This window comes from Pezoporus flaviventris, unplaced genomic scaffold (assembly GCF_033815535.1).
Source record: "Pezoporus flaviventris isolate CSIRO_AGI_PZ_B2104156 unplaced genomic scaffold, CSIRO_AGI_Pfla_v1 ptg000023l, whole genome shotgun sequence".
NCBI lineage: Eukaryota > Metazoa > Chordata > Aves > Psittaciformes > Psittacidae > Pezoporus > Pezoporus flaviventris.
The window spans coordinates 18,417,212-18,443,593 of NW_026892571.1; the positions used below are offsets into that span (position 1 = coordinate 18,417,212).

Consider the following 26,382-nt stretch of genomic DNA (forward strand, 5'->3'; position numbering starts at 1 on the left):
GACAAGGAGAATCACAAGTTCCCTGGAGCTGTTACAAAGCCTGTGCACTGGAGCCACGTTGGGGCAGCGCTTTCTCAACACAGACTGATTGGTAACTTATCCATGGATGGTATTTTGTATCTGCTGCATCCTTCCCTCGTGCTCCTGTGATGTACCACCAAAGAGTTATCATGATGCGAGGCTTAAGCTGTGCTTCTCGGCTGGTGAGAGCTTGCTCTAAGGCGTGCTGCTAGGTACAGAGGAGGAACCTCACTGTGCCACATCACAGGCTAGAGCAAATACTGCACACAAAACCTAGAATTAAAAAGTTACTCAGGGCAATCAACTGGAGACGATTGCTCAACTGACACTCATCTTGTCTGTATACTTTCAATGACTGAGATTACTGCCCCTTTATCCAGGGTTGTTTCATCTCCAAATAGGAACATTAGTGCTGGGTCTCCATTTGTGCCTTGGCCTGGACAATTTAAAGAGCTTAGTCAATTCACAGAATCATAGAATGAAGGAATGGTTTGTGTTGAAGGGACCTTAAAGCTCCTCCAGCTCCAGCCCCTGCCACAGGCAGGGACCCCTTCCACTAGAGCAGCTTGCTCCAAGCCCCTGTGTCCAACCTGGCCTTGAGCACTGCCAGGGATGGGGCAGCCACAGCTTCTTTGGGCACCCTGTGCCAGCGTCTCAACACCCTCACAGGGAAGAATCTATTCCTAGTATCTAGGAACAGCTTAAAGCCATTCCCCCTCGTCCTGTCACTACATTCCTTTGTCATCCTTCCAAGAGGTTCCTAAATCCAGTCACAGAAATAATCTTGTGTTTGGAAAATGCCAAATGCCGTATCTCCATATCCCTTACTCGAGCTCTGAACTACCAGGATCCTCACCCGGATTCCAACACAGGCTTGGAATATATCTAACTACTTTGCCTAGCATCAGTGAGCCCAGAGCATGACCAAGGCCAGGGTGTCCACACTGTGGATTCCTACCAGCAGTATGGAGTCCTATGAGAATGACCTCTTGATGTTTCTGCTTACACCAACCCACAGAACAAGGGAGCATGAATCAGCCAAAAGGCAACGCACTCGGAAGACTTCTCAATTTTTAGCTCTTCTCAAGCACTCTCAATTACGATGATGGTGCTTCATCAGACTCCTGCTAACCTCTGAAATCTGCTGTCAGCGCAGGAAAGATAGGGGCTGACTCAAAGGAGCAGCCACAGCTATAAAGACGAGGATAATACAACTGCAAGGTTTGTTAGGGTTCACATGACAGGGCAAAATCCAATCATTAGCTGGGTCTCAGAGAAATTCCCCTCTTTCCTTCCTGGGATACCGTGCACTGGAGGCAGTACTGGAAAAACAAGACTTCAAAATCAGTCAGGATGAGCCAGCAGCTCCAAGGAAGCATAAGCACAGACGTTAATGGCTCTAGGAAATGACAGGTCTGGCAGCATCATGAAGTCCTCCAGGAAGCACACTGCAAATTGCTACAGCCAAACGTTACGATGGGTGTTTTTAAACCTGTTGCACATCTCCGATGGAAGGACTCACCCTGAATAAACGTCAGGCTCTTGATGGTTGGTTTTGGCTTCAACTTTCTGCTGTGGTGAGGATCTCATTCTAAAGCTGAGGCAAAAAGCTCTCAGCGAAAGTATTGATTTTCTTTGTCAAGCAATCGAATTAAGAAAAGCAAGTGAAAATCAGCTGCTTTCCAATTCAATTATAGGGGTTCCCCTTTCCTCTGAAAGAGAGAGACAAGCAGTGCTAAAGGCAAAGGGTAAGATGCGTCCATGACCTGTTTCAGTGTGGCATTTCATCTACACTGAATTTTACCATGCATAACAGAAGATGCACATGTTTAATACCTGTAATATGGAAACACTGCTACAGCTCAACTCTGTGGGCCTTTAATGCTGTGAAAGAAAGGTCACTCAAAACCAAAGCAGAGCGCACTCAACTGAGGAAAGGGGTGAAATATCAAAAACTCAAACAAAAAATAGCCAAGGAGCGTGTGGCAAAAAGGGCACAACCTCCAGCACTGACAGCATGGACACCCAGCAATGCTCCAAGTCAGATCTACCAGCTCACATAGAACCTCATCACAAAATACACCCAAAGTGTGTGTTAGTGTGCATTAGCATCTTAGAGGCAGCTCAATTTGCATGATTTGGAAATTACGTTTCTGAATATATTGACACCATTTAATATTCCACTTGCTGCTTGTATTGTCTTAGCAATAACTAAGTACAGATGGCAATTAAAAGTGCAGGACAAATAGATGCCAAATCATGAGCAGCAAATGAGAAGGACTTTCAGATAGGCAGGTACTGGGGTAACACTCATCTCATATATGAAAGTTATCGTGGGCAAGCTTGGAACCACATTCAGCTTCATCTTAATGGATTCTAATCACATTTGTGAGGGATCTGGATAGGACATAATTAAAAATAGGGAAGGCTGGAACAAAGGCCCGTGTTTCAGCTTGCAATGAGAGCTGCTCGTACAGAGTCCAAGCATATTTAAACAAGGAAACATAAAGAACTATTTTAAAAAGTCCTATAGCACTGCATTATTTGAACTTCCATTTTATAGCTTTCGAAAGCAAACAAAAGGGCCTATAAATACAACAAGTACATGAAGCATCTCCTGAGGTTTCACACGCAGCAGTTAGAAGATGGGGAATGCCGGGCTGAGTGATGTCTGCACAAACTTACTCCAGCCCTTCTGCACGCATGACACTGACTTTTAGGGTGCAGTAAAAAGCTCTTGTATTCACAGCTCTCTGCTCCCTCACTGGGAAGCCTGGAAGGAGCAGCAGGTCGTTTACAACAGACACCCACCAAAGCTGGAATCCTCACCACTTTGTGAGCGTGTCACATAACCACGCATCATTTCAGCTCAGTTCAGTCAGGTTTTGACTAAGTGATACGCGTGAGGAAACAGGGACTTGAAAGGGAAAACTTTCCACAGCCTTAAAATACACCATCATGCCAACCACTGAAGTTAATTCCCTTTAATAACGCTGACCACTGTTTGCACAGAGCCTGCCCAGTAGGAGAAACAATTTCTGGATAGTGGGGGGCATCGTTTTTCTTGGTCAGACAATGCATGAGGGAGGTTATTCTCTGTTGGGAGGAAGCTGCTGACAGAAATGGCTCTTCCTTTCAGAACCACAGCTAAATGCCCTTCCAGGAAGGGAGGACTGGAAAACAGATCTTCAGCCACCTTAGGAAAGCTGTGGAAAAGAGTGTGATGAGACAGAGAAAACAAGAATATGCAGCTCGCCAAATAGAGCAAGAGCTGTCGTGACAGTGGGAAAGTCAGCACTGAAAGGTTCTTCATTTATATCTATGGAGATTAAGCCATCGGTAGTACTGTACTGCAGAACAGGTTGTGGAGATAGCAGCTTCCCTCAAACACACAATTACTTCATTACAAAGAGTGGAAGGGCTTAGTTCTATTTTAGGGCGGCTTAATATAAAACACTTGTGATCCATGGAAGGAGAGATGACAGAAATATATCCATGTCAGATGACTCCAGCTACTCTCACGGCCAAAATCTCTTATGTAAAATGTAACTCAAGCACACCGAATCCCTTGTTATGAAGCTGTTACACAGCCTCTCCCTACAGATAGAGCTTTTCTCTGTTATTCCCCTAGTATTTAGCAATGAATTAAATAAACTATCTCACCTGCACCAAGATAAGGTATTTGTGCCAAGTCTCATCATACCGAACCACTGTTATCACCCACGTCACGAGACAGAACAAATGCCCTGGAGAAACCTCTGCCATTCAAGAGACATCCTGAGAGAACCAGCTGGTTGGTTTTACACTTGTTCAACCCCGAACCTACCAAATGAACCATTACTGACTCAGAACCAAAGTCAGATTTTGACTGAAAACTGCTCTCCACTGCCAGCCTCCGATTTCAAGCCCTTTACAACTTTCAGTACCTCACCTGACACTGGTATTTGACACTGGTTATGCAAAAAAAAAACAAAGGCAAAAGTGACTCACCTGGTATTTTGGGCATTGCTCTTTTGGATCAGAGAACGAGGAGGATGAATTGATTGAACTATCCAAGGAAGAAGAGCTGTCTCCTCCGGGCTTCAGTTGGCAGCACTTCCCAAACACTCGCACCTGAGCATCGCTGCAGAGTTTCTGAAACACAATGTATGGGACATGCTAAGATCCACGATCTGAAACCACTGCTTAGCAGCAAGGTACCTGCCTGTTCAGGTGAGATATTTAACAGCTCAAAGGTTTATGCCCCAGGAAAACAGTTAACAGAGGATTTATTAGTGCCTCTTGCAGCCTGGATGTACAAGAGAAGGCTGATCTGCCAGCCAGGAGCAAACAGGTCACTCCAGCTCCATTTTCCTAAGTAACCATCCCTCTCTAAAGCTTTACAAATGACTTTTTAAGACCCAGGATTAGGAGGAAGGATGGTACCAAAGCATTCAAAGGCAGGATGGCAACAACAGGCTCCAGCTGCCTTCACCTCACTCCCTGTGCCCAATGGGGCAGAGGTGACCCACTGGCGTGATGGGCACAGATCCTGATCAGGAGCAGATCATCATGTACAGGAAAACATGCTGATTAGGAATAATCAAGCAGGAGCACCACAGGATTGAAGAGATTCATGTCACAAGGATAACTGAGGAGAAAAGATACTGGGTTTATAGATCTCTCCCTAGCTGTGTCTAAGTCCCCATGTCGTATTAAAGAGTGGCACAGAGGTGACACGTTCCTCTTGTCTGCAGCACAAGGGAATTGTGAGGCTGAAAATGGCCCAAGCTGAACAACACAGTCAGTGTTACAGGGAAGTTTCACAGAGCAATGCAGAAATGGTCCTAGGAATGATTTATGATGGAGATGCAGGCATAAAGTGTAGCATAAGAGGGAGTCAGAAGGCTTGGATGGAGCAGGAACACAGTGGCAGGACCTGTGCCAACTGTGCACACACAGTATTGGCCATCACTGGCACGGGAGATGCTTCACTACTGTTTTCTTCACTGTTTAAAAACATCTGTGATTTCCCCTGTGAATCTGGCATCCCAAGGAGAAACAGCATCCGTGTTAGTCAATGCCATTTGAAAAAGCATTAGGCAGCCCTCTTCACCTAAAGATCTCAGTGTATTTAACATGTACTCATTACATTTCAACACACCCACGTTAAGGTTGGAGTTACTTCCATTTGCCAGTGGGCAGCACCAGGAGACAGAAATAGTCTGCACTGCTCTAAATTAGACACTAACTCTGCCCTAAAACTTTCTTAATTAACATGCTATTAGGCAGAAGCTCTTCCCTGTGAGGGTGCAGAGGCGCTGGCACAGGGTGCCCAGAGAAGCTGTGGCTGCCCCATCCCTGGCAGTGTTCAAGGCCAGGCTGGACACAGGGGCTTGGAGCAAGCTGCTCTAGTGGAAGGGGTCCCTGCCCATGGCAGGGGTTGAGAGTTGGAGGAGCTTTATGGTCCCTCCACCCCAAACCAGGCTGTGATCCTATTAACATTCTCTATACAATCACCAAACTAGAAGAGCAAGCTGGAAGCAATCCCTATGGGAAGCAAGGTTCAGGGGACCAGTGGAAATACAGCAGTGCTGTCATGCATCACAGCTTCACCTCCGGCCCCACAGGTCCACAACACAAACTCCCCCCTTCATTCAGGAACATGAGGAGTCTCAATCTTGAACAGCTATGAAAAAGGCACAAAGAGGAGTGTGGAATAAAGGCACAGGGTAGTAACTTCATGACTCTGCTTGTTAACCAGCAACAAAAAGACAACTGCCCGACTGCTGCAGAGGGGTTTTCAGGAGGGAGAAGATGGGAATCCCATGCCTCTGCCCTGGGCTGTGCAGATTCCTCAGTCAGGGACAAGTGACTTCTATTTGGCCTTAACTGTGGGTGAGAAACATGAGTGAGCTCCACGCAGCATTCCACAGTGCTGCTCCCAACAGAGAGCTGCAGCCATGGAAAGAAAACCTTAAGGAAAAATGTGCAGACAGATCCGCAACCCTGCGCAGAGGGGAAGGAAGCACTGAGCAGCCCTGTGCTTCACTGGCATGTACAGCCCCCCCCTGCAGCATCCTCTCCTTACGACATCGCTGTATTCATGCAATATGGAGATGTGCTAATGGCTCGAGCACAGTGCACAATGGCTGGAACATGTGAATGATCATCATATGACTTCAGCAGGAACTCGTGAACTCGAATTGCATTTTATCTCTGACACAAACAACAATGTCCCAGGCTAGGCAGGCATCATGTGATAAAACCACATCAAATCCACAGGGTTACAGCAGCTTTTGCAGGCAAACCACCGCTCGGCTTGCATTTTCCATCAGATGTTGAAAGTTCCTCCTCAAAAGGCACAATTCTAACTGAGCTTCCCTGGGGGCTGGAAAGCCACAAATGCATTGCTACAGGTGGAACAAACCCTCTGTGCATTAAAACCACACAGGCTATGCTTGCAAACTGCTTACTTTTAAATCATTTCTTCTCAGTATCACTGCGTTTCACTGCACAACGGCTTTCCTTATGTCCATTAGGGAGTCTGGTGTCTTGAAGTAATAGCTGCCTGATTCAGATAGCAAACCAGGAAAACAGCTGCTTGGCCTCTGCAGTGGGGTTTAATGAAGCAAGATTCCTGCAAGGAGCCTGTAAATGAGGCCGGGATCTTTCAGACACCCCTTTCCAGACCTTTTTGGCCACTGAATCCCTCCTAAAATGCAGCTCAGGGATGAATTTTGGTGTTTCCTCTTTTACAACGTAGCATGTGCTTAAGACCAACCTGCTGGAGAAGGAGACCAAGTACCCGCAGTGCCACTCTGCAGTTTGAGACTCCAAAAGTCAGTGAAATCCTGGCCCCTCCAGATATCCTGCATCAAAGCAGTGGGGTTACTCACATTCCAAAATAATATTCCACAGATATTCAAGGCAGGTTTCCAGAAATACAAAGATAACTTAAAAGAATGAAGAACTGCCCAAGGGAATGTTTGGGAGCTGTGGATTTTCCTCCCAAACAACGTTGCGACAGACGAGATCCCGAGGCAAAGCGCTGCTGGAGCCCTCCGGAACGCTCCGGTGTGCTGGAAGCAGAACATCTGCTGGAAGGATGCCGCGGGCAGCTGCCGCTCCCGGCTCCGTGCTGCTCTCCCCGCTGCGGTCACACTCCGTGTTCCTTCCCTGCCAGCGCTGCGGATTCCGCCCAGCTCCAAAGGCTTCCTGGCAATCACAGCTCTTATGTTAGAGGTCATTGTCTGCAGGAAGCCTTGGGGACCTCTCACGTAGAACTGCAGGTAACTCAGTCTTTATAGTACGACAGGGTACAAAGGAGTTTCCTTCTGCTGTGCTGCTGCTGGGGCCTCCTTTCTCCACCTCTCATCAGCAAAGACCTTTAACTCTTTGCCACGAGGTCTATAAGTTCCTCCGTGAGTGGAAAGAAGTGCCCAGGAAGAGGAGTTTCTGCTGGGCAAGTTTTGCTTCGGGGATAAGAAGAAAGTTGAAAGGAGCCTGCTGTGTTGAAATAAATCCAGGCTGTGCGCATGAGGGCTGTGAGTGGCAGAAGGGAAGAGAAATGCCATCATATGCTTTACTCTTTGCCTCTTCTTCTGCAACAGCAGGTGCTCAAATACCACTGGGGTGGCAGTGACAGAGGAATCCGTACCTCCAAGCAAAGCTGCCGCTCTTTGTCCCTCATTTCTAGAGCAGGGTTTTCAGCAAAGCTGGGAAAATATTCCAAACTAGAGAAATTAACTCTTTTGTTCTATTAATACACGTTGGTCTGGATTTGTCATTGAATGTATGCATCCACCTAGGACATGAGAGGAACCTGAACAGGCATTCACTCCTTTCCTCCAAGTGCTGCTGTAAGAATCCAGGTTCCTTCCTAAAATGCAACTGTCAAGTCCTGCATTCTCCCTTTATTTCCAGGGTTGTCAAGTTCCTCTCTTACTGAAAGGTCAGTGGATGGAGTGAAGACAACCAACAGCTGGATGAAGCCTTGGGTGCCACGGTTTAGTGTGAGGTGTCCCTGCCCATGGCAGGGGGGTTGGAACTGGATGATCTTAAGGTCCTTTCCAACCCGAACTATTCTATGACACCCCCCCCTCCACCAATAACCCTCCATTCCTGCTTAGAACCCTGTCCACCAAGAGCCAGAGAGACCGGAGTCTCATTTCACACAACTCACCTAAAAGCCAAAGGCTCGCTATCCAGTTACTGATCCCTCAAAGCAATCTGCTGTCCAACACATATCCAGTGCTCGAGTGTATTGGAGCACGTGGCTAATCCTGGCTTCTTTAAAACAGCATTCCATTTCTCTGCTTTGGGATGAATATGGCATTTGGAGTGAAAGAAACTGTGGCAGCAGGAGATGAAGTGTCATATGGCCTTTCAGGTACGCTATCCCAGTGATGAAGACAACTCAGTTACATGGCAAAAGTGAACTCTTCACTCCCCAATGCACGTCCACCTCTAGATCTCATATTCTGCACCCCAGGACACTTCTTCTCTTTCATTTCTTCCAGGAAACAAGACAAAGCCTCCTGAAAATCCTCCTCTGCCTCTGGGTCCTGGGAACAAGTCACTGCCCTTCTCCAAGTCCTTGTTTTTCCCCATTCCCAGGGAAACCACCTGAAGTCTAGATCCCTGCTCAGAAGATGCTTAGTGCTTGCTTGCTTTCTTCCCTCTTCCTCATGGTCCCTTAACGTCCTATCTTCCTCTCTGGACTCCATGCTTTCCTCCAGGCTGACCTTTAGACTGAGAGAACCTTTCAGCTGCTTACACATCCATCAGCACCCCTCTTGAGTCAAATCCCAAAGGGTAACCTCTGTCCTGTCATGTGTCACCAATGGCCCACAGAAAAGGAGCAGTTAAATGGGATGGCTGACCCCATCCCTGGACTCATTCAGCCTGCTCCCGGGAAAGCCCTAAAACACCATTCCCCTTCCCAGCTTCTTCCTTGATTTACTTCCACTTCTCCCTCACGGCACCTCCAGTTCTTTGGCATCTTTATCCCACCTGATTTCCATCCCTTGGAGGAAAACTCCTCATACTTCAGCCGGCCTTTGCACATGGTGAGGTAACTCCTATGCCACACAACAGCACAGTGAGATACGAGAGGTGCTGCGTGAGGCTGGTGTGAATGCGGCGTCAAGGTTGAGAAGCCAAGCACGGGGGTCAGGAAAGGCAGAGCTGAGCTGAGAGCTCAGCACCAGCCAGCACCTGGCCTCTGAACCTTGAAAAGGAAAAGGAGCTGCTTGTTGTGCTTGGTCTGAAATCCAAACCAGGGCAGGAATCTGGTGCTGAGGAGCTTATGTGTGCTTACACATGGCTCCTGGCTTGGGAGGCCAATAGGATGGATGCATGTGTGCGGAACCTTGCACAGCCACTGGGCAGAGAACTGTGGGAGGAGAGGAGCAGACAGGCACTGGAATGCGTCTGCCAGCAGAAACCAGTAACTGTCACCTGCAAATCGAGTAACACAGCCCCATTGGAAATGAGACACTTACTAACAATGAAGAACAAGCTCTGAAGCAACTCTGTAGAGGAGGCAATGGATCAATCCCATGAGCTTGCCTATCAAGTACTTTGATACCCCAAAACCCATGGGAACCTGTGGACCAAGGCTATTTAGTAAAGGCATCAGTAATCCCAGACTGGTTTGGGTTGAAGGGACCTCAAAGCTCATCCAGCCCCAACCCCTGCCACGGGCAGGGACCCCTTCCACTAGAGCAGCTTGCTCCAAGCCCCTGTGTCCAACCTGGCCTTGAACACTGCCAGGGATGGGGCAGCCACAGCTTCTCTGGGCACCCTGTGCCAGCGCCTCAGCACCCTCACAGGGAAGAGCTTCTGCCTAAGAGCTCATCTCAGTCTCCCCTCAGGCAGGTTAAAGCCATTCCCCTTGGCCTGTCCCTACAGGCCCTTGTCCAAAGCTCCTCTCCAGGTTTCCTGTAGCCCTTTTAGGCACTGTAAGCTGCTGCCCTGGAGTACTCAACATGCAAACGCCTGTCCTGATGCATTTCCTCACTTCCTAGTGTCACAGGGCTGGAAAGGGCAGCCACTCTCTTCTGTGATACTCTAGCAAGACCCAGGGGAATCGCCCCATTTCCTGATGCTCATGACACAGCAGCCTTCCAGCTCTGCTTACAGAGCCCAGGATCAATATCCCATCCTCTGGAAAGCCGGGAAGAACCTCTCCTGCTCAGCACCAAAAAAGGCATAGGAGGCACAAAGGGGGATCTCTCTGCCTCTCCCATGCCAAGCACCCACAGCTGCCCGCAGCGGATCCGCGCCCAGCCTCGGTGGGAACGCCTGGCACTGCCTTCGGCCAACATTCCCGGAGCCTCCCGGCCGCTGCTGCGCTCCGCTCGCCGAGTTTAACTCTAGCAAGGCCCGGGGAAACCATCACCTCTCCTGTGCAACCAACACACTCCAATGGCCATACTGCACACCCCCAGCTGCCTTCTGCTGTGCCGCGGTGCAGCACCCTCACAACACGCCGCTGTACTGAATATTTGGCTTTATTGAAGCACAGAGAGCCTGAATCTCCAATGAATCCTGATTTGTGTTATAGTCACATTTCCCTCAAGGATCATATGAGCCCAGTAATGCTTTAATAATTAGAGCCCAGGTTGGTGTGAGCACACACTCTGCAGTTTTCACTCATCAAGAAGCCAGAGCCTGCCTTTCTATATCCTGAAGCATCTGTGTCTGGAAAAGTTTGCTCTGATGCTCCTTGAATTTTATTACCATCCCTTCCTTTACAGAATCCAAATGAGTGAGCCACATTCAACGCTGGTCCATGACTCTCGACATATGTAGAGATTAGAGATATAAAATAGAACAAAGTGTATCTCACCTTGCTGCAGGCGTACGACTCTTAAATTGTAACTGCTTTCACATCTCATGAGCAACTGAAAATGGGAACTGAAGAGCACAGCAATGTAAAGCAAACTGAAACCCTCTCAGTTCTCCACATTAGTGATCAGACTTCAACCAGCACAGTCTGGCCACGGCTAGGCACTCCTGCAAACCTCCCCTCAGTGTTATCTGTAAATCATGAGGTGTAAATCACACTAGGAAATGGGGCAGGGAAGGAGAGATGCAGAAAGCACTGGCTTTTGTGGGGTGCTGCACAGATACCCTTTCAGAAGGGAGAGTGCCCAGCCCACACACGTCTTGCTGCAAAAGGGCAAGAGTGCCTTGGAATGTGCTTAGAGCCAAGATGTGGCTTTGTACAGGCAGGGTGTGCCTTTGGTAAGGAAAATCACGATAAAGAGCAAGAAAAAAATCAACAACGCAATGCCTTGGCCTTGGTCAGAGCCTGCTGTAGACTGCACATGCCTGCACTGAGCTGAGCTGAGCCCCTTCTGCACGTTTTTACCTGCATAATGCTTCTGCTACTGCAAAGCTTTGTTCTCTAAGTGCTCTGTAAGGCAGGTATGGCAAGCAAAGGCTGCAAGAGATTCAGGGTCTCCTAATACACAAAAAAGGAAGAAATATATCAAGTTACTAGAAATGAGTACTGGGCACATCAAACACCCTGGGAACAGTGTTCCTCCATCAATCTCACATATTCATTTCATCGAGATGGGGAATACAGCTATTTCCCTCCCTTTCAGCAAAGAAAAAGGAGAGATTCATAAGGAACTGTATTAGCTTTATTATCAGCCTTTTATTCTGTTGCTGTTGAGCTGCCACAGCCATCAACCTTCCTGAAATCAGTCAAAGCAGTGAAGTTTGCAAGTTCACTGTGCATGTACAGATAGGCTTTCAAGCAATCAGCTCAAATACAGCAAGAGGATTTATAGTGTACACTGCCTTTGTTATTAATGAAGTAGCACTTTGCAATTAATGAAGCAGCACTTCGCAATTAATGAAGCAATAGTAATAAGCACAGACAACAATTCATGCCAATAAACCACTTCAAAAGATACCCTGTCCTTAAAAAACTCTTTTCCTGGCAAGAAACCCTGGAAGAACAGGAACTTCTAACCTATGAAACCATGCTACCAAGTTAAAATGACAAAGAAAGATGAATTTTGTTCAACATTTGTGAAACTTGATTTACATCATCAGTTCTCAGAAAGAACTAGGACACAGGGGTCTTGATTCATGGCTGTAAAAGCGCTCAAGAAAGTGATGGAGGAGCCTAGAAGTTAGTGCCCAACGAGACACAAAGTGACTCTGAGAGGTTAGGATGTGCAGAAATAGGATACAGGGAGCACTCAGCATGAGCAGCATCAGACTGGCAGCACTCAGCAACAGGCTGGAAGAGTTCACAAAGCTGGATGAAAAATCTTCTGGCTGTACTCCAGTACCCAACATGAAACCCAGGGCTTGGGGTAACATGTTATTTTGTGTACTCCTGCTTGCAGAATGGAGTAGGTGCTATCAGTAAAAGCAGCTGGGATCATGAATCTCAGTTTTCACAGTGCTTTCTGCATGCAGAGCTTAAAATGGTTTGCAAATGGTTTTAGAGATGGTGAAAAGGAAGTTCAAAGCTGTCCAACCTCACACAAGCACTTACAATAGCGCTGTGGGTAGAAATTAATCCTCTGGCCAGAGCCCTTAGAAGGAAGTATCCTCATCTGACTGCACCCATCACAGTCTCAATTAACAGATTACCATGCAGGCCATGCCAAAAGGAAGAGCGGAGGAAGAGTTTTCAAGTAACTTTGTGGGAAAAACTGTCAGCAAAGCACAGAAACACCAATTGGTGAAAGCTGCCCAAACACGACAACGGAGGACACAGCACAGGATTAAGAATGCAGACCCCACCACGGCATAAACGCACATCCATAAACACCAGTTTATGCCCTGCCTCAGCCCCTAGCACTGCCTGCTGCAGCCCCAGAAAGGAATCCTTCTCTCTGCAGGAGCAGAAAGTAGATGAGCCCGGGAAGGAAGAGATCACTACAGTATTTAAAGCTGTGAAGAATGAAATCACTGAAGCCTGAATAATTTGCAACAGGCATTTAAATATAGCTCTGCATATAACCGATGTTTAAATGCTAATGTGAATCGAACAGAACCTTTGTGATTTAGCAACCTTAAAAGCATACAGACCACAGCCATGTAAGTCAGTCACATACTCACCGAGACCGAAACATCCTCTATCTTCCTTTTAGCGCTGGAGTCAAACAAGACATTGCGTCCTCTCCTCTCGCAGTCCTGGTACACAATCAGTCGGATCTGACTTGGGTCAAACTCCGGCAAAGGCCAGCTTTGATTGAAAAAATACAAGAGCAAAAGGATCAATTACCACAACTCTTCACTGCACTGTTCTTCCTGCATTATCGGTATATACAAAGCATGAAGTTGAGCAAATGCAATGCCATGTCATCACACCCTTTCATCCTGTAGCCAGAATCATTTCTGGCATAAACAGTATCAATCCACTACAAACATATACAATGACGTGTGCAGCATTACCAGTTCTTGCGCTCTGTTTTGTGATAGTGAATGTTTTCTTCAAGTTCCAGCTTTCTGAAATCAAAGTCATGGGAAAACTCAGCTTTTGTGTTCAAAAGACAGAAAACCAACAACCAGAACCCACAAGTCCCTCATCAGTGCAAGCACTAGCTTGAAAGCCCTCACAATTCAAAAGCAGAAAGGTCTATATGCACAGTGGCCTCTCCCTGAAGTAATGAGTCTCTGCATTTGCAGCCACGGGTTGGCAAAGCACTGAACTCCACAGCTGAAAAGATGCAAAGTACCTTTCCACCCTTCTTCGGGTTTCACACTGTAGTAACATATGCGTATAGAACTAACCGGAGTATTATAAACTAGAACATTCAGACTAACTCATATGCTTTGATGCTGGGAAGCCAAGTACCACATGTAGCTTGGTCCTGACTATATTCAGGTCCTCATTGCATTCAGAAATAGTCTCTTCTAACACACCTATTCCCAACTGGTTTTGTAGGGAGGAAAGGAGCTTCCTGAGCCTCTGCCTTTCCCCGGTGCCTGTGACTCCAGAGGAGCTTGGCAAAGGGAGCACTTGCAGGGCTCAGTCTTGAACACCAACTGTATATGTAACCTTGTCATCACATTCAACTGCCATTTTAAAACACTGGCCACCACAGCCCAGGAATTCCTGTTGCCCATGGGCTTGGGAATCCATTTTCACTGGTACCTTCTCAGTTCTTGGAAACAAGATGCCCGCTCTATCCATGAAACCAGAGGGAATCATCTTTCAGCTAGTTACAAGCCATTTCCTAGATCAGGTGAAACTCTATCTTCCTCATCCTTGGCTTTTAGGTGAGCTGCATTAGCATGAAGGCCTGAGAAGTGAGAAACGAGGTGCTGGAACCTTCCAGCCATTAATGAAGGACACAGGCTCCCTGTTTACAAGCTGTACCTTTGTTGCAGCAGAAAGCCATCCGTAGGAGATAATATGGATTAAAGTAAACCTGGCACAGCAGACTCCAAGATTATGGTGTGCTTTCCTCTGTCCCTCCTTAGCCAACCAAAAGGTTTCCTTCTCTGCACACATGCTCTACGTGATCAGGATGTGAACGAGGATTTTTAACCCAACAACTCCTATAACAGGTCACAGCATCAATTTGATAACCAAAGCTATGGTTGCCTATCTGAAGTTTTTAAGACTCTCCAACTTAGATCCACAGGCTTTACACCTACTGTGGTCCCAGGGAGGTGAAACTAAGCACCAAGACATACAGTTACTTGCTGTCTTGAGAAAGGAAATCCATTTCCTAATCAGCTCACCCCCACCATTTAGCAACAGGGGAGAAAAACAGAAGCTGCAGAGAAGAGAGTGAGCAACGAATGGCAAAAGCAGCTTATTACAAAAGGAAAAGCTTGAGCAACTTGAAGCTGAAGCAATGTGATGTGTAGATTTGGGGGCAAAGAGCTATGCACACTCTCTATGCACCTAAAGCCAAGCATCATCCACGGAGTGACGTGCCCACACAAAGAGTGGACTGCAAACCTTAAACCAAGCACAGAGACAAACACAGAGCAGAGCTTACAGCTACCGGGGACTCTGCTCATGGGCCCCATCGTGCATGTCAGAAAATGTAAGACAACAAAACCCATGCTGTCTGATGTGTATTTGAGTGTGGTCAGCTCAAAAGCACTAGAGCCTGCCTTCAGCTAGGGGTGAGGAGGCGAGAGGACTGCTGGATAAGCTGGCTTCCTGGAGGAACTATCTCCATATAGTTAAGTGAACTCCATGGAAGTCTGGAAACTCACTTTGTTTCCAGATAGATCACTGTGGTTCCTATAGAGAAACGCTATGCGATAATAGCAACGAATTCCTTGCCAAAAAGGTTGCTCCACCCTTGCAACCCATTTCATTCCCCTCCACGCTCAGACAAAAGCATCTCTTCCATTACCTAGTGCTTCTGATATTTGACTTTGAAATTACTGGCAAAGAAGGGCAGTAGCTGTTCCAGATCTTAGGGAAGTCTACTTATAAAAAGCTCCAAGAGCAGATTACACACTAAGAGGAGAGAAAGCTAAATATAAAGCTCTTGCTGTATTCGGAAACATACTGGATCAAGGTAACAAGAGCTTGTTTACTTCTCAGCTTCTTCACATGACATTTTAACTTTCTCTAGACGAGCTTTTAGGAGATATTACCCCTCGTAATTTGTGCTAATTCCAGGGAAGCGTTATGTCTGTTACATAATGGGGTCCTTCAGCACATTTCAGCCTTGCAGAAACATTCCCTGGCAATAGCGGGCCACTTCCCAAACCCGAAGAAACTTGACGAAAGCTGGGGAAAAGTTCACTTAGACAGCAAACAGAGGCAGGCTGGCACCTCCGACCCGGCCCCACCAGGAGGAAGCAGGACACTGAGTCGCTTTGCTTTTGTTGCTAGAGGCTTTGGAATACCGCTGAGCATGATATCTGGATAGACTATCCCTGGAAACGTACAAATTCCTGCGTGCAATACACAGGGCATGCTCTCAAAACAAATAGACTGGGGCAAGACTCCAGCACCGATGAAAACTGACCTAGATCTACTGAAGAGAATTAGTTCTGTTTATAAATGGAAACCAACTTTGACATTTAACTGATGTTTTCCCGAGATCCTCATAGGAAAAGCAGGAGATGCAGAATCAGATGTTCCAGCAATGTTAATGCAAGGTGAGTCTCCATCCCCTGCATTAAGTGACAGCTCTCCTGTGTGACCTATCCACCACTCTTTGGTATTCCCTTGAAGCTGACTGAAGAAAACACAGAAACAAACAGTGAACAAACAAACATAAAAGCCATCACTGAGAAAAGCCCTACAGCCTTTTCACCTGTGGAAGCAATTGGGAAGTTAGTGCTGCAAGCTCATGCGTTGAGCAAGAGAAGCAGCAGTGAGCAGGACACCAGCCTTGTGGAGATCTCCACTACACAAACAGTGGCTCTTCTTGAATGAGATGTTCAGAAACATCCATATGGATAAATGGGGTGGAAATCCATTGATATATAAATGCTGGATGGGATGTTTCAGAAGCAAATCCTGTACAAGCAGATGTCACCCAATGACAGCCTAGTTGAGGTCGGAGGGGACCTCTGGAAGTCATCCGGTCCAACCCTCCCGCACAGATGCTAAGTACAAAACACAAAAGGAATGGAATTCTTTGGGACAGAAAAGCAAACCTTCATGTGAATAATGATGAAATGACCAGAAGCTTGTAATAAAGAAATCAAGGCCTGGGAAATGATATTTTCATGCATGTTCACACTTAAGTACTACTATTGTTCAGTTCTTTCATCCATTTTGTTTTCCTGCCTTTTTTACCTTCAACCGCTAGGAATATTATCTGTAGCTTACATTTACAGCTCCATTCCATGCTTCCCGACACCTGCACTGCGAGTTGCATGGCAATCCAGAGCTCCAAATGCTCTCCGAGGACAGATTTTTCTCACGTATCTAATTCCTGGAGTTCATTACTCCCATAGACTTTCCTCAGCAAGAGGCAACTGAATGGCTTTGAATTGCTATTACTACACCGTGTGCAAGTTGCAACAGATGAAACAACAAACACAAATCCTTCATTACCACTCCACCAATTAAAACATGAGCTTTGCCCCTGTAATCGAAGGCAAACACATTCCTTCCTCCTTGTTGCCACTGCAACGTGAGCAGCACTTCTTCATTACCTTCAAGGTTTAGCTCAATGCTATTTTTCCCCTTGCCTGAGACTACTTGTAAAACTATTTCATATTAACACAGCTTAGATAGTATCCGATTGCCTTTTAATTATTAACAAGCATTTTAGAAGTCTTAAAGAGAAGCGCTTGAAGCAAAGTGATCACAGTATTCAGCAGGTAGTTCTAAAAGAGTTGGCTACAAAGTAAAGCTGCTCAAAGGCAGCCTGTGACTAACCATTGAAGAAGTAAGTTGAAACTATCAAACTATTGTTTTCCTACATCATGTTACCCATAGTTATAAAAGTTGCCTGGTGATGAATCACTTGGAACTATTTTTAAAAGCATCTACGCAAATGATATTTATAGGTTATGCCAGCTTATCTGTTCTGCGTGGTTTTCGTGTTAGCACCTTGGTAAAAGGCTGCCAGGAACAGCCAGGGCAGAGCAGGTCTACCCTGCTCCATGCCTGCCATGTGAAAGGAAACGTCTTCCTTTGCTCCTGTTGAGCATCAGGACAAAGGTACAGGGATCCCTAGGGCTTATCTCCAACTCCTGCAGGTGATACTCTCCATGTATTAGCGTTGTTACAGCGGTGCTTAGACCCAGCCAACTTCTACACAGCATTGGACAGAGGTTGTCTTGAAGGGTTTACACTGCAAATACGAGCTCATTCCGCAGGGTGCACTGGGATGTTTCAGATGCAGATTATCTCCATAGAGATGCACATCCACATCAAAGTATTCTCACCTGTACATACAAAGCCCAGCAGTATTTAGACTCCTGCGCTTGCTTTCTTATAGGGAAGAGTGATGAGGAGCAAAAGCAGATTGGTCCGTGCTGAGTGCAACCACCACATCATATATGTCTCACCCTGACTGAGGTGTCTTTTCCAACAAGGGATTCCCTTCTCCTGCCCAAATTCCTCTGCACGTTTATCTGCTAGTGATTTGCTTTCTCTTTTGGCTTTGAGAAGATACAACGAAAGTTGAGCATATGGGACACATGGGAAGGGTATCACACATTTTAATAGCTTCTTACTGCAATTCAGTAATTCACTTCTTACTGGTCCATTATTGTACCAAGACAGCTGTGTAGACCTTTCTGACAGAGCACAACTCATTTGGAAGCAACGAAAACAGCAATGTACGGCACGTTAGTGATGCTTCCAGCCTTGCAAGACCATCCATCAGCTTTTTTTTAAAGAGGCATGGGCAGATCATTTATTTTTTCATAACACCACCTGAAACACAACAGAACTTCATGAGGATGCACATGACAAGGGTGATTCAAGCTGATCTGCAAAGCTGGCATTTTCAGTGAGAGATTCCCCTTCCACGCTGCTGACATGACTCTGAGGCTGGGAGGAGGAGGAAGGTCCCTAGAGAAACCACGGGGCCAATACTTGGAAGACAGCTTGCAGGACACTTGTCTTTCAAAAGCTGAGGTCACTCCAGGGTTGTGGGACCGCTGTGGTGAATGCCTGCTGATTCTGCACAGAAAACCAGCGCTTGCGACCTGACCGCAGCCACGGAGGGAGCCCGTGACAATGGATTGCGAAGGAGCTGACCCAGCACCCTGGGCGATGCTGCTCTCCATCACGCTGACCTCAGGGGGGTTTCTCAGAAGCCAAGGAGTGGCTTGGAAGGACTGATACACGATCACCTCAGGGACAACCAGCCATGAGGGGCGGCTGCTTGCTGCGGTTGCATTGTTTGCGTTAATCACAAGGAAATAAGGTTCTGTTTAGAAAACAGAGATCCCTTTTCATGTCTTGAAGGAGGGCGACAGGTCCACAGGCACTGCAGCACCGCAGAGGTCAGCTCCATGCTCCATCTCTAAGTCTGTCTCATTCGGTTACCAGCTTAGCAATCCTCACCTTGAATAGCTGCACTACTTGAGCTCCAGGAAACTCCTCCTGCTTATACTAAGCACATATTCTACACTAGGCACACAGTCAGCCAGATACTTCACACTCGGTATAATAAACTTGGACCTAAACATCAACTGGCTCCCAAGGTCCTTGGCTCTGTCCAGTTCTTTAACTGTATATGAAGCTGACTCGAGTTTGCTTTCATTGTTTTCCTCCCTTCTACCAAGTCACTTGGCTCTCATTAAGACACCTGATTACTGAAGCCCTATACATGAGCCAGATGCCTTTCCACAAGCAAAAAGATGCAATATATACAAACTAGGTGCAGTCTGGTTAACACATTAATCCTAACCTGGAGCGTGACACTGAAAATAAGACAGGTTGGAAGGGTTTGTTAAAGACACACAGCACTTTGAGTAACTTTGCAATTTACACAGCCTCAGAATCTACGATTAGTAATTTCATAGAGCATTTTGGGGACTACTTCAGGTACGTCATTTCAGAAGGTACCTGCTCAGCTTCTGGCTGATTTAAGCACATCTATCCCTGCAAACACATGCACATCCACATACACGCTCTATTTCTTCGGCAATATCTGTTTTAAAACACACAAATGCTCCTTAGTTAAATCCATTAGCACTGCAGACAATGTTGCACATTATTCGACCAGACTGCACCTCCCTCGGCAAAATTACAACAGCTACAAGCAATTCAGGAGGGGAAAACCCCCACATCTGTGCCCTTTAGCATGGAATTGTAAGAATTGTCAATACATTAAATCCCTAAAAGCTTCACGTCTCCGTGAAGTTATTAGGCTTTCCAATAATTAAAATCATCTCAAGAGCAGTGCAGTGACCGTACCTGGGAAGCATCTTTGTCCCTGGAGCCGCTCCACTTTCCAAAATCCCTATAAACTCCTGTTGTGCCCGGCTGCCAACTCAGGTTAATAATAGCAATGAGCCATATTCATCCAAAACCACAAGACTGTCAGGTGACATATCAAGAGGTCTGAATTTAACTCAAACAAAAGACTCTCCATGCTGCAATGCAAAAAAAAAACCGGCTTAATCCTAGCAACAGGAGCCCAGAAACCACCTTCAAGGCAGCAGCTCTCCGGAGCGCACCAGAGGCGTTTGTGCGGGGCCGCGGCCGCACTGCCCCGGAGTTTCATAACCCCAATCCTGCCCCTCCATTCTGGTGCACAGCCCAGGAAAACACCGCTCCGTTGTCTCCTCCGGTGTACTGCTGCAGAGATCAATCTAGTTCAGGGGCAGGCTCAGCGCTGGACATGGCAGCCCCATCTATCCTCCTCTAGCGATCCCGATGCCGGTTGAGCCTCATGACCCCCGGCCGCCGGCCGCCACCGTCGGGAATTCAGCCCGCTCGGATGAGAACGGGGAAGGAGGGGGGGGGGGCAAAGCACCGCGGCCTCCTTCCAGCCTGCACCCCCCTTCCCTCCAGCCCCTACATTCCTGGGAACGCCGGGATGCTTGTGCCGGAGCCCGGGCAGCGGAGGCAGAGGCCGAGGGGTGGAAGAGCGGGCGCTGACAGCCATCATGTGACGCTGCTGTCAGCGGGGCCACCTGCAGCCGCCAGCCGCCATCCGCCACCGCCACAGCGCCCGTGGCTCCGAGCGGCACCGGGGAACGGGAAGCGAGGGGGAACCGGGGCCATAGCGGCTCTGGAGGGTGTCTGCAGGAGAGGTAAAACCCGCCCGGGTCCGGCCATGGGGGCTGCACCCCCTCCCATCGGCTCCGATACGAACAAAGGCAGCACTGTGTGCCCTGCGCGGGCTCATTGGTATTACAAGGGAAGCATCGGGAACGTACGTGCAAGACATGTTGGAGAAGAGAAGGCTCAGTGGCTTGTAACAGCCTTCAAATACCTAAAGGGGCTATAAGAAACCTGGAGAGGGGCTCGGCACAAGGGCCTGTAGGGACAGGCCAAGGGGAATGGCTTTAACTTGCCAGAGGGGAGACTGAGCTGAGCTCTTAGGCAGAAGCTCTTCCCTGTGAGGATGCTGAGGCGCTGGCACAGGGTGCCCAGAGAAGCTGTGGCTGCCCCATCCCTGGCAGTGTTCAAGGCCAGGTTGGACACAGGGGCTTGGAGCAAGCTGCTGCAGTGGAAGGTGTCCCTGCCCGTGGCAGGGGTTGGGGCTGGATGGGCTTTAAGGTCCCTTCAACACAAACCAGGCTGGGATTCTATTCCTGTATGATTCCATGGCGAGTGGATGGCTATATAGGTTTGCTTCTGGGGGGGAAAGATGTAAAATAATGCCCACAACGAAACCCTGACCAACCCCGTATCTATAATCAAGGTTTCATGACTACTCTTGTGGTAACCCAGGCTATGCTAGGAAGGCTGCCCAGTACAGTATAAAAGCAAAGGGCTGGCTCTTTAAAGAACCTTTTTTTATTCCCTCTAAATTGTGGAGGAGGAACAAGGGAGATGGACAGGGAAGGGAGGAAGGAACCAGGCATCGAAAAAAGCAATGCACATTAAAAGCTATCAAGTCTTGTTACAGGCATATGTGGGGCCAATCATTCATACTATTAATTTTGTATTACCTTTGGACAAAAGTCAATATATAAAGGGAGGAGGCTGGAGCATCATAGCTCCTACTTCAAGAGGCTTTTTTCCCCTCAGTGCTTTAAAAACCTACAGGTTTTGCAAATATTTCAAATACAAAGGCAGCAAAAATCCATTTAGCATCACAATCGTCTGTTCCACTGCATCCCACAGCACTCAGTTTAGGGCTGTCAATGATTCCCCCATTGCAAAAGGTGGGTGAGCAGATGCACTTGTTCATGGGCTCTGGCCCAAGACCCAACAATCCCAAAAGCCCAAGTGATGCTTTGCTCTCCAAGATAGATTCCACCACAGAAAACCGAGCTCCCTCTGATGCTAGTATTAAATTCAGGGATAAATCCTTCATCTATTGACACAACAGCAGTTTTACTGATGCTTTATAGAAATGTAATATCTTTATGTTGGGTGCTGGGCATGTTTTGACACAAAAGCACTAAAATTAAGAGACAAATACTTTCTTGGTCCCAAATCCACACCCATTCCCTTTCGTCACCACGAATGCTGCCTAGGAAATTTCTCATTCAGAAATGAAGAGTCGAGGCCCTGGCCCCACAAAGACATACACTGCAGGCTTGGCTCTTCATACCTGACTAGTGCCAGGGAATTCAATGGAATTACTCACATGAGCAAAATGGGGCATGTGCTGTTTACAGGACCCATGCCTTAAAGCCAGATCTTGCCTTTAAAGCTTAAAGTGCCAAACCCTGGGAGTTGTAAGCAACATCTGACCTCTCCTACCTTCCTGATCTAGTGCAAGCAATGTGCTGTGCACAGTAACTTTCCTTACCTGTGTGGAAAGGCATCACTCTCTAAAGGTTACTGATGTCAAAAGTGACCTTTTTTCCTTAGACATGCAATGGTGAGAAGTTCAGGGGCATGTATTATGTAAACATTTATTTCCAGGAGGAACAGCTAAGGTTTCCATTTTACCTCAGGGTAACCTGATGCGCATTAAAGACAAATGCTTTGAAAGTGGACACAGACTCCATCCACCGGGAAAAACACTGGAAGGAATTTCTCTTCCCATAGAAACAGTCTCAAAGTGTGTGAATCAAAGTAGCTGTAGCCAGATCAGTGAATACTTATGCTCAAGGAAGGACCCCAAGCATTCAATGTGGGTTCATATACACCATCACCATTCCCGTATCAGAGAAAGACCTTGGGCCTCTAAGATTTAACACACACCATCCTCTTCTCTAGGTGTATATCCAGGTGCAGTGGACATCCTATTCACTGATCTGGATTAGAGGAGGTAAGTTCCAAGAACCAGCATCTTGGCTCTAAATTGCCGAGGACAACCAAACCAGTGGTGTTTTAAACCTGTGTCCAAGCCTGCGCTCAAATCCAAACCTCCTGGCCACCAACTGCAGACACAAAGCCACGCTCAGGGAAGGTTCTGAATACACTGAAAACTACTGCAAAGGTTCACAGGCAGCTTTTGGGTATAAATCACCTGATTTAAAACCAAGCAGACAACAGAGTTTGCTCCGACCACAGGCTAGAAATGAAATGCTTTGGTTTTGGTCTCCACGGCCAAGTGTTTTCAGTCTTTCTCCTGAAAGAAGGCATCCCTTCACACATGTTGTAAAGCACACAACAAAGGGCCAGCAAGCCAGCCAAGAAATGCTTATTGCTTAGTACTGCAGGAAGGTAGGAGCTGGAAGCCACTCTAGACAAAGAGAGAGAAAACCAGTTAGGATTTGAGTTGAAATCTGACTGGGAATACTTGGATAGCACTTCTCTCCAAAGTACTCGCCTTGGAGGATCACCACTGAGCGAGACTTTAATAGTGCTTTCTGTGCATTCCTCTATCCCTGCAACAAAAATCCCCCTGGATTCCTCCCAGCTGGAGAGGAAGAGTGCACAGGATTAAAGGACAAACCCTCTGCACACAACCGGAGCACAGACACATACCTGCACGTACCATAGATAGGCACACACAAACATGAGCCCAGCCAAGGGTCAGCAAGAGCCAAGATGATGAGGAAAATCACTGCAACCTATGTGTGGGTTCTGCAACACCCAGGGCACATTTTCCTTAAGGGAAACCTTTTTTAAAGACTGAAAAAAAGGGCAATTAAAATACTACTACTCATAATAAATCAAGAGAGAAGCAAAGTTTCACATACCCCGGAACCTCACTAGCAGCAAGAGGTCTCATGACTGGATTAAACTGTCTCTACCAGCAGTGTAAAGGAGCATCAGCATAAATACAAATGCCTGGGAGCATTTCTGGAAGGCACAGCGTGGAATATTATCTTTCTCCTAACATGGATGCTGAGGCCTCAGCAGATGGACCATCCTATCACTGCTGTGATTTATCAAGTCATGATAAAAGATGCTTAAAGCAAAACTAACTATCAAAGTGGAAACCTGACGCACGGTTCAGCTGCTGGCACACTGGTGTTTGTTTTGTATCGTGTTTCCAATTGCAAGCCCACCATAAATAAGATGCTGAACAAACCTCCTTAATACCAACTGGTACTGGGAGACAAGAGGGCATTTTCCCCCTGCCAAACAGTTAGCGCATTGTGCCCTCTCGGGTGTGCACAGCAGAAGGATCTTCTGCTGCAGCTATTAAACCTAAAGTGTAAATAGTTCAGTATTGTGGGTGGTTAACGGAAAGTTGGGGAGAAAAAGGTTCCAGGACAAACTGCTTGTGATGCACATGAATCATTGATGGAAATAAAGAATTTTCTAGAAATCACACAAAATTTTCGGGGGGGGGGGGGGGGGGGGGGGGAAGGTTTGTTTTCCCTCCTTTATACTAATTCTGGATACCTCCAGATAGATTTTTCAATCCTTAACTTTAGACATAAAACTAACTTCTGTTTTCCATCCCCTCTTCAAGTGTGAATGACAACACGACTCTGGGTATGTAGAATGACAACACGTGAATGACACGAATGACAAGTGACATGCAGCATCTATATTTGTCCAATACACGAGAGTTTCCAGTGCACAATAAAGCAAACTTGGCCCCTGAAAACCAGCACTTACATTACATCTGAGGTACCACTGCTAAGCATTACCGGTATGATTAAAAAGTGACTGTTTCACAATGCTAGAAAGAATAAAACCAAGCTCACAGGCTCCCATTGCAAAATCTGCTTAGGTAACTTACTGGTGAATTAATGCTTTTTGTTTTGGAGATCACAGACGATACACAATGAAGAGAAAAGAACATATACTGGAGTCAAGGTTGACTGCAAGAATTCTGTTGCCATGAAAATGAAGACATCTTAGAGGGATCTCTATAGCTCCATTACTGCTGACAACTCCAACATTAATAAAAGCAATAAACCCTTGAATGACTCCTGATGTAACAGCAGTGCTTTGGTTGCGGAATCTCAACTTCTTCATTTGTTTAACAGGCAAACACTGAATTCCCTGTATTTATCTTCAGCTTTGCACAAGGGCCTGTAGGGATAGGGCAAGGGGAATGGCTTTAACCTGCCAGAGGGGAGCCTGAGATGAGCTCTTAGGCAGAAGCTCTTCCCTGGGAGGGTGCTGAGGCGCTGGCACAGGGTGCCCAGAGAAGCTGTGGCTGCCCCATCCCTGGCAGTGTTCAAGGCCAGGTTGGACACAGGGGCTTGGAGCAAGCTGCTCCGGTGGAAGGTGTCCCTGCCCATGGCAGGGGGCCTGGAATACTGCACCATGGAGAGCCCAAACCACCGCTACCTCCAGCACCAGCCCTCGACAGCACTCAAACTGTCTGCTCTAGATCTGCTGCAGAGCCCAGTGCATCCCACATGCTGCCTGGGAGCCCTCCACTGTGTCAGGGTGGATGCTGCCATCTGCTTACCCTGATTAAAACATCCTGTAGTACTTGTTTCGGGGGTTTTATAAGGAGAAAAAATATTGCCTCAGTAGTGAAAGTCATACCGCGAGCTGGCAGCGCCGGGACCAGAGCATTCCTTGGCCCAAGGCCACGTCCTGTAATTGATTAAGGTGGCTGCACTTGTGACTGAGTGATAATTGAGAGCCCAATAAATCTCCACACAAGTATTTGCCACTCAGGGATGGAAAGCGATTGTTGGGGACCCCTCAGAATGCTCTGCAAGTGAGAAGAAATACAACTAGTATTAAAAACATCAAGAATCCCCCTGGACCACTCGGAACTTTCTTGTCCAACATTCACATTGTCTGTTTAAACCCCAGGAGTGTCAGATGCACAAGGACTACACCTTCAAGCTTCCAGCTAAGTCATCCCAGCACAAACCCAAATCATTCCCATTCATCAAGAGTTTGTCAAGTGCTTCCAAGTCTTCTCTTCTCCCTACCCCAATCCCATTTATCTGCACAGACAGCACTGCTTTAGCTGAGTGCTGTCTGTGATTTTTTTCCCCTCTGTGGGGAGAGGAGAGGGAAGGGAAGGGAAGGGAAGGGAAAGGGAAGGGAAAGAGAAGGGAAGGGAAAGAGATGGGAAGGGAAAGAGAAGGGAAGGGAAAGGGAAGGGAAGGGAAAGGGAAGGGAAGGGAAAGGGAAGGGAAGGGAAAGGGAAGGGAAGGGAAAGGGAAGGGAAGGGAAAGGGAAGGGAAGGGAAAGGGAAGGGAAGGGAAAGGGAAGGGAAGGGAAAGGGAAGGGAAGGGAAAGGGAAGGGAAGGGAAAGGGAAGGGAAGGGAAAGGGAAGGGAAGGGAAAGGGAAGGGAAGGGAAAGGGAAGGGAAGGGAAAGGGAAGGGAAGGGAAAGGGAAGGGAAGGGAAAGGGAAGGGAAGGGAAAGGGAAGGGAAGGGAAAGGGAAGGGAAGGGAAAGGGAAAGGAAAGGTGCTCAGGGTTTCTGGGAGAAGGAGGAAGACAGATGTAAGTAG

At 47.2% G+C, this 26,382-nt stretch overlaps 1 protein-coding gene across 3 annotated transcripts in view; it reads right to left on the minus strand.

Annotated features, from left to right (window-relative positions):
• FNIP1 (folliculin interacting protein 1) overlaps positions 1-26,382 on the minus strand; it is a 67,027-nt gene that overhangs the window by 25,570 nt on the left and 15,075 nt on the right. For 2 of the 3 annotated variants that reach the window (XM_061457078.1, XM_061457076.1), the window contains exons 2-3: positions 13,096-13,222; positions 4,012-4,155 (exon numbers count right to left, since the gene is read on the minus strand). In XM_061457078.1, coding sequence (XP_061313062.1) covers positions 4,012-4,155; positions 13,096-13,222 — 271 coding nt within the window. Of the gene's footprint in view, positions 1-4,011; positions 4,156-13,095; positions 13,223-19,843; positions 20,268-26,382 lie in introns of those variants that run through there. The other variant, XM_061457077.1, reaches the window with a different exon arrangement.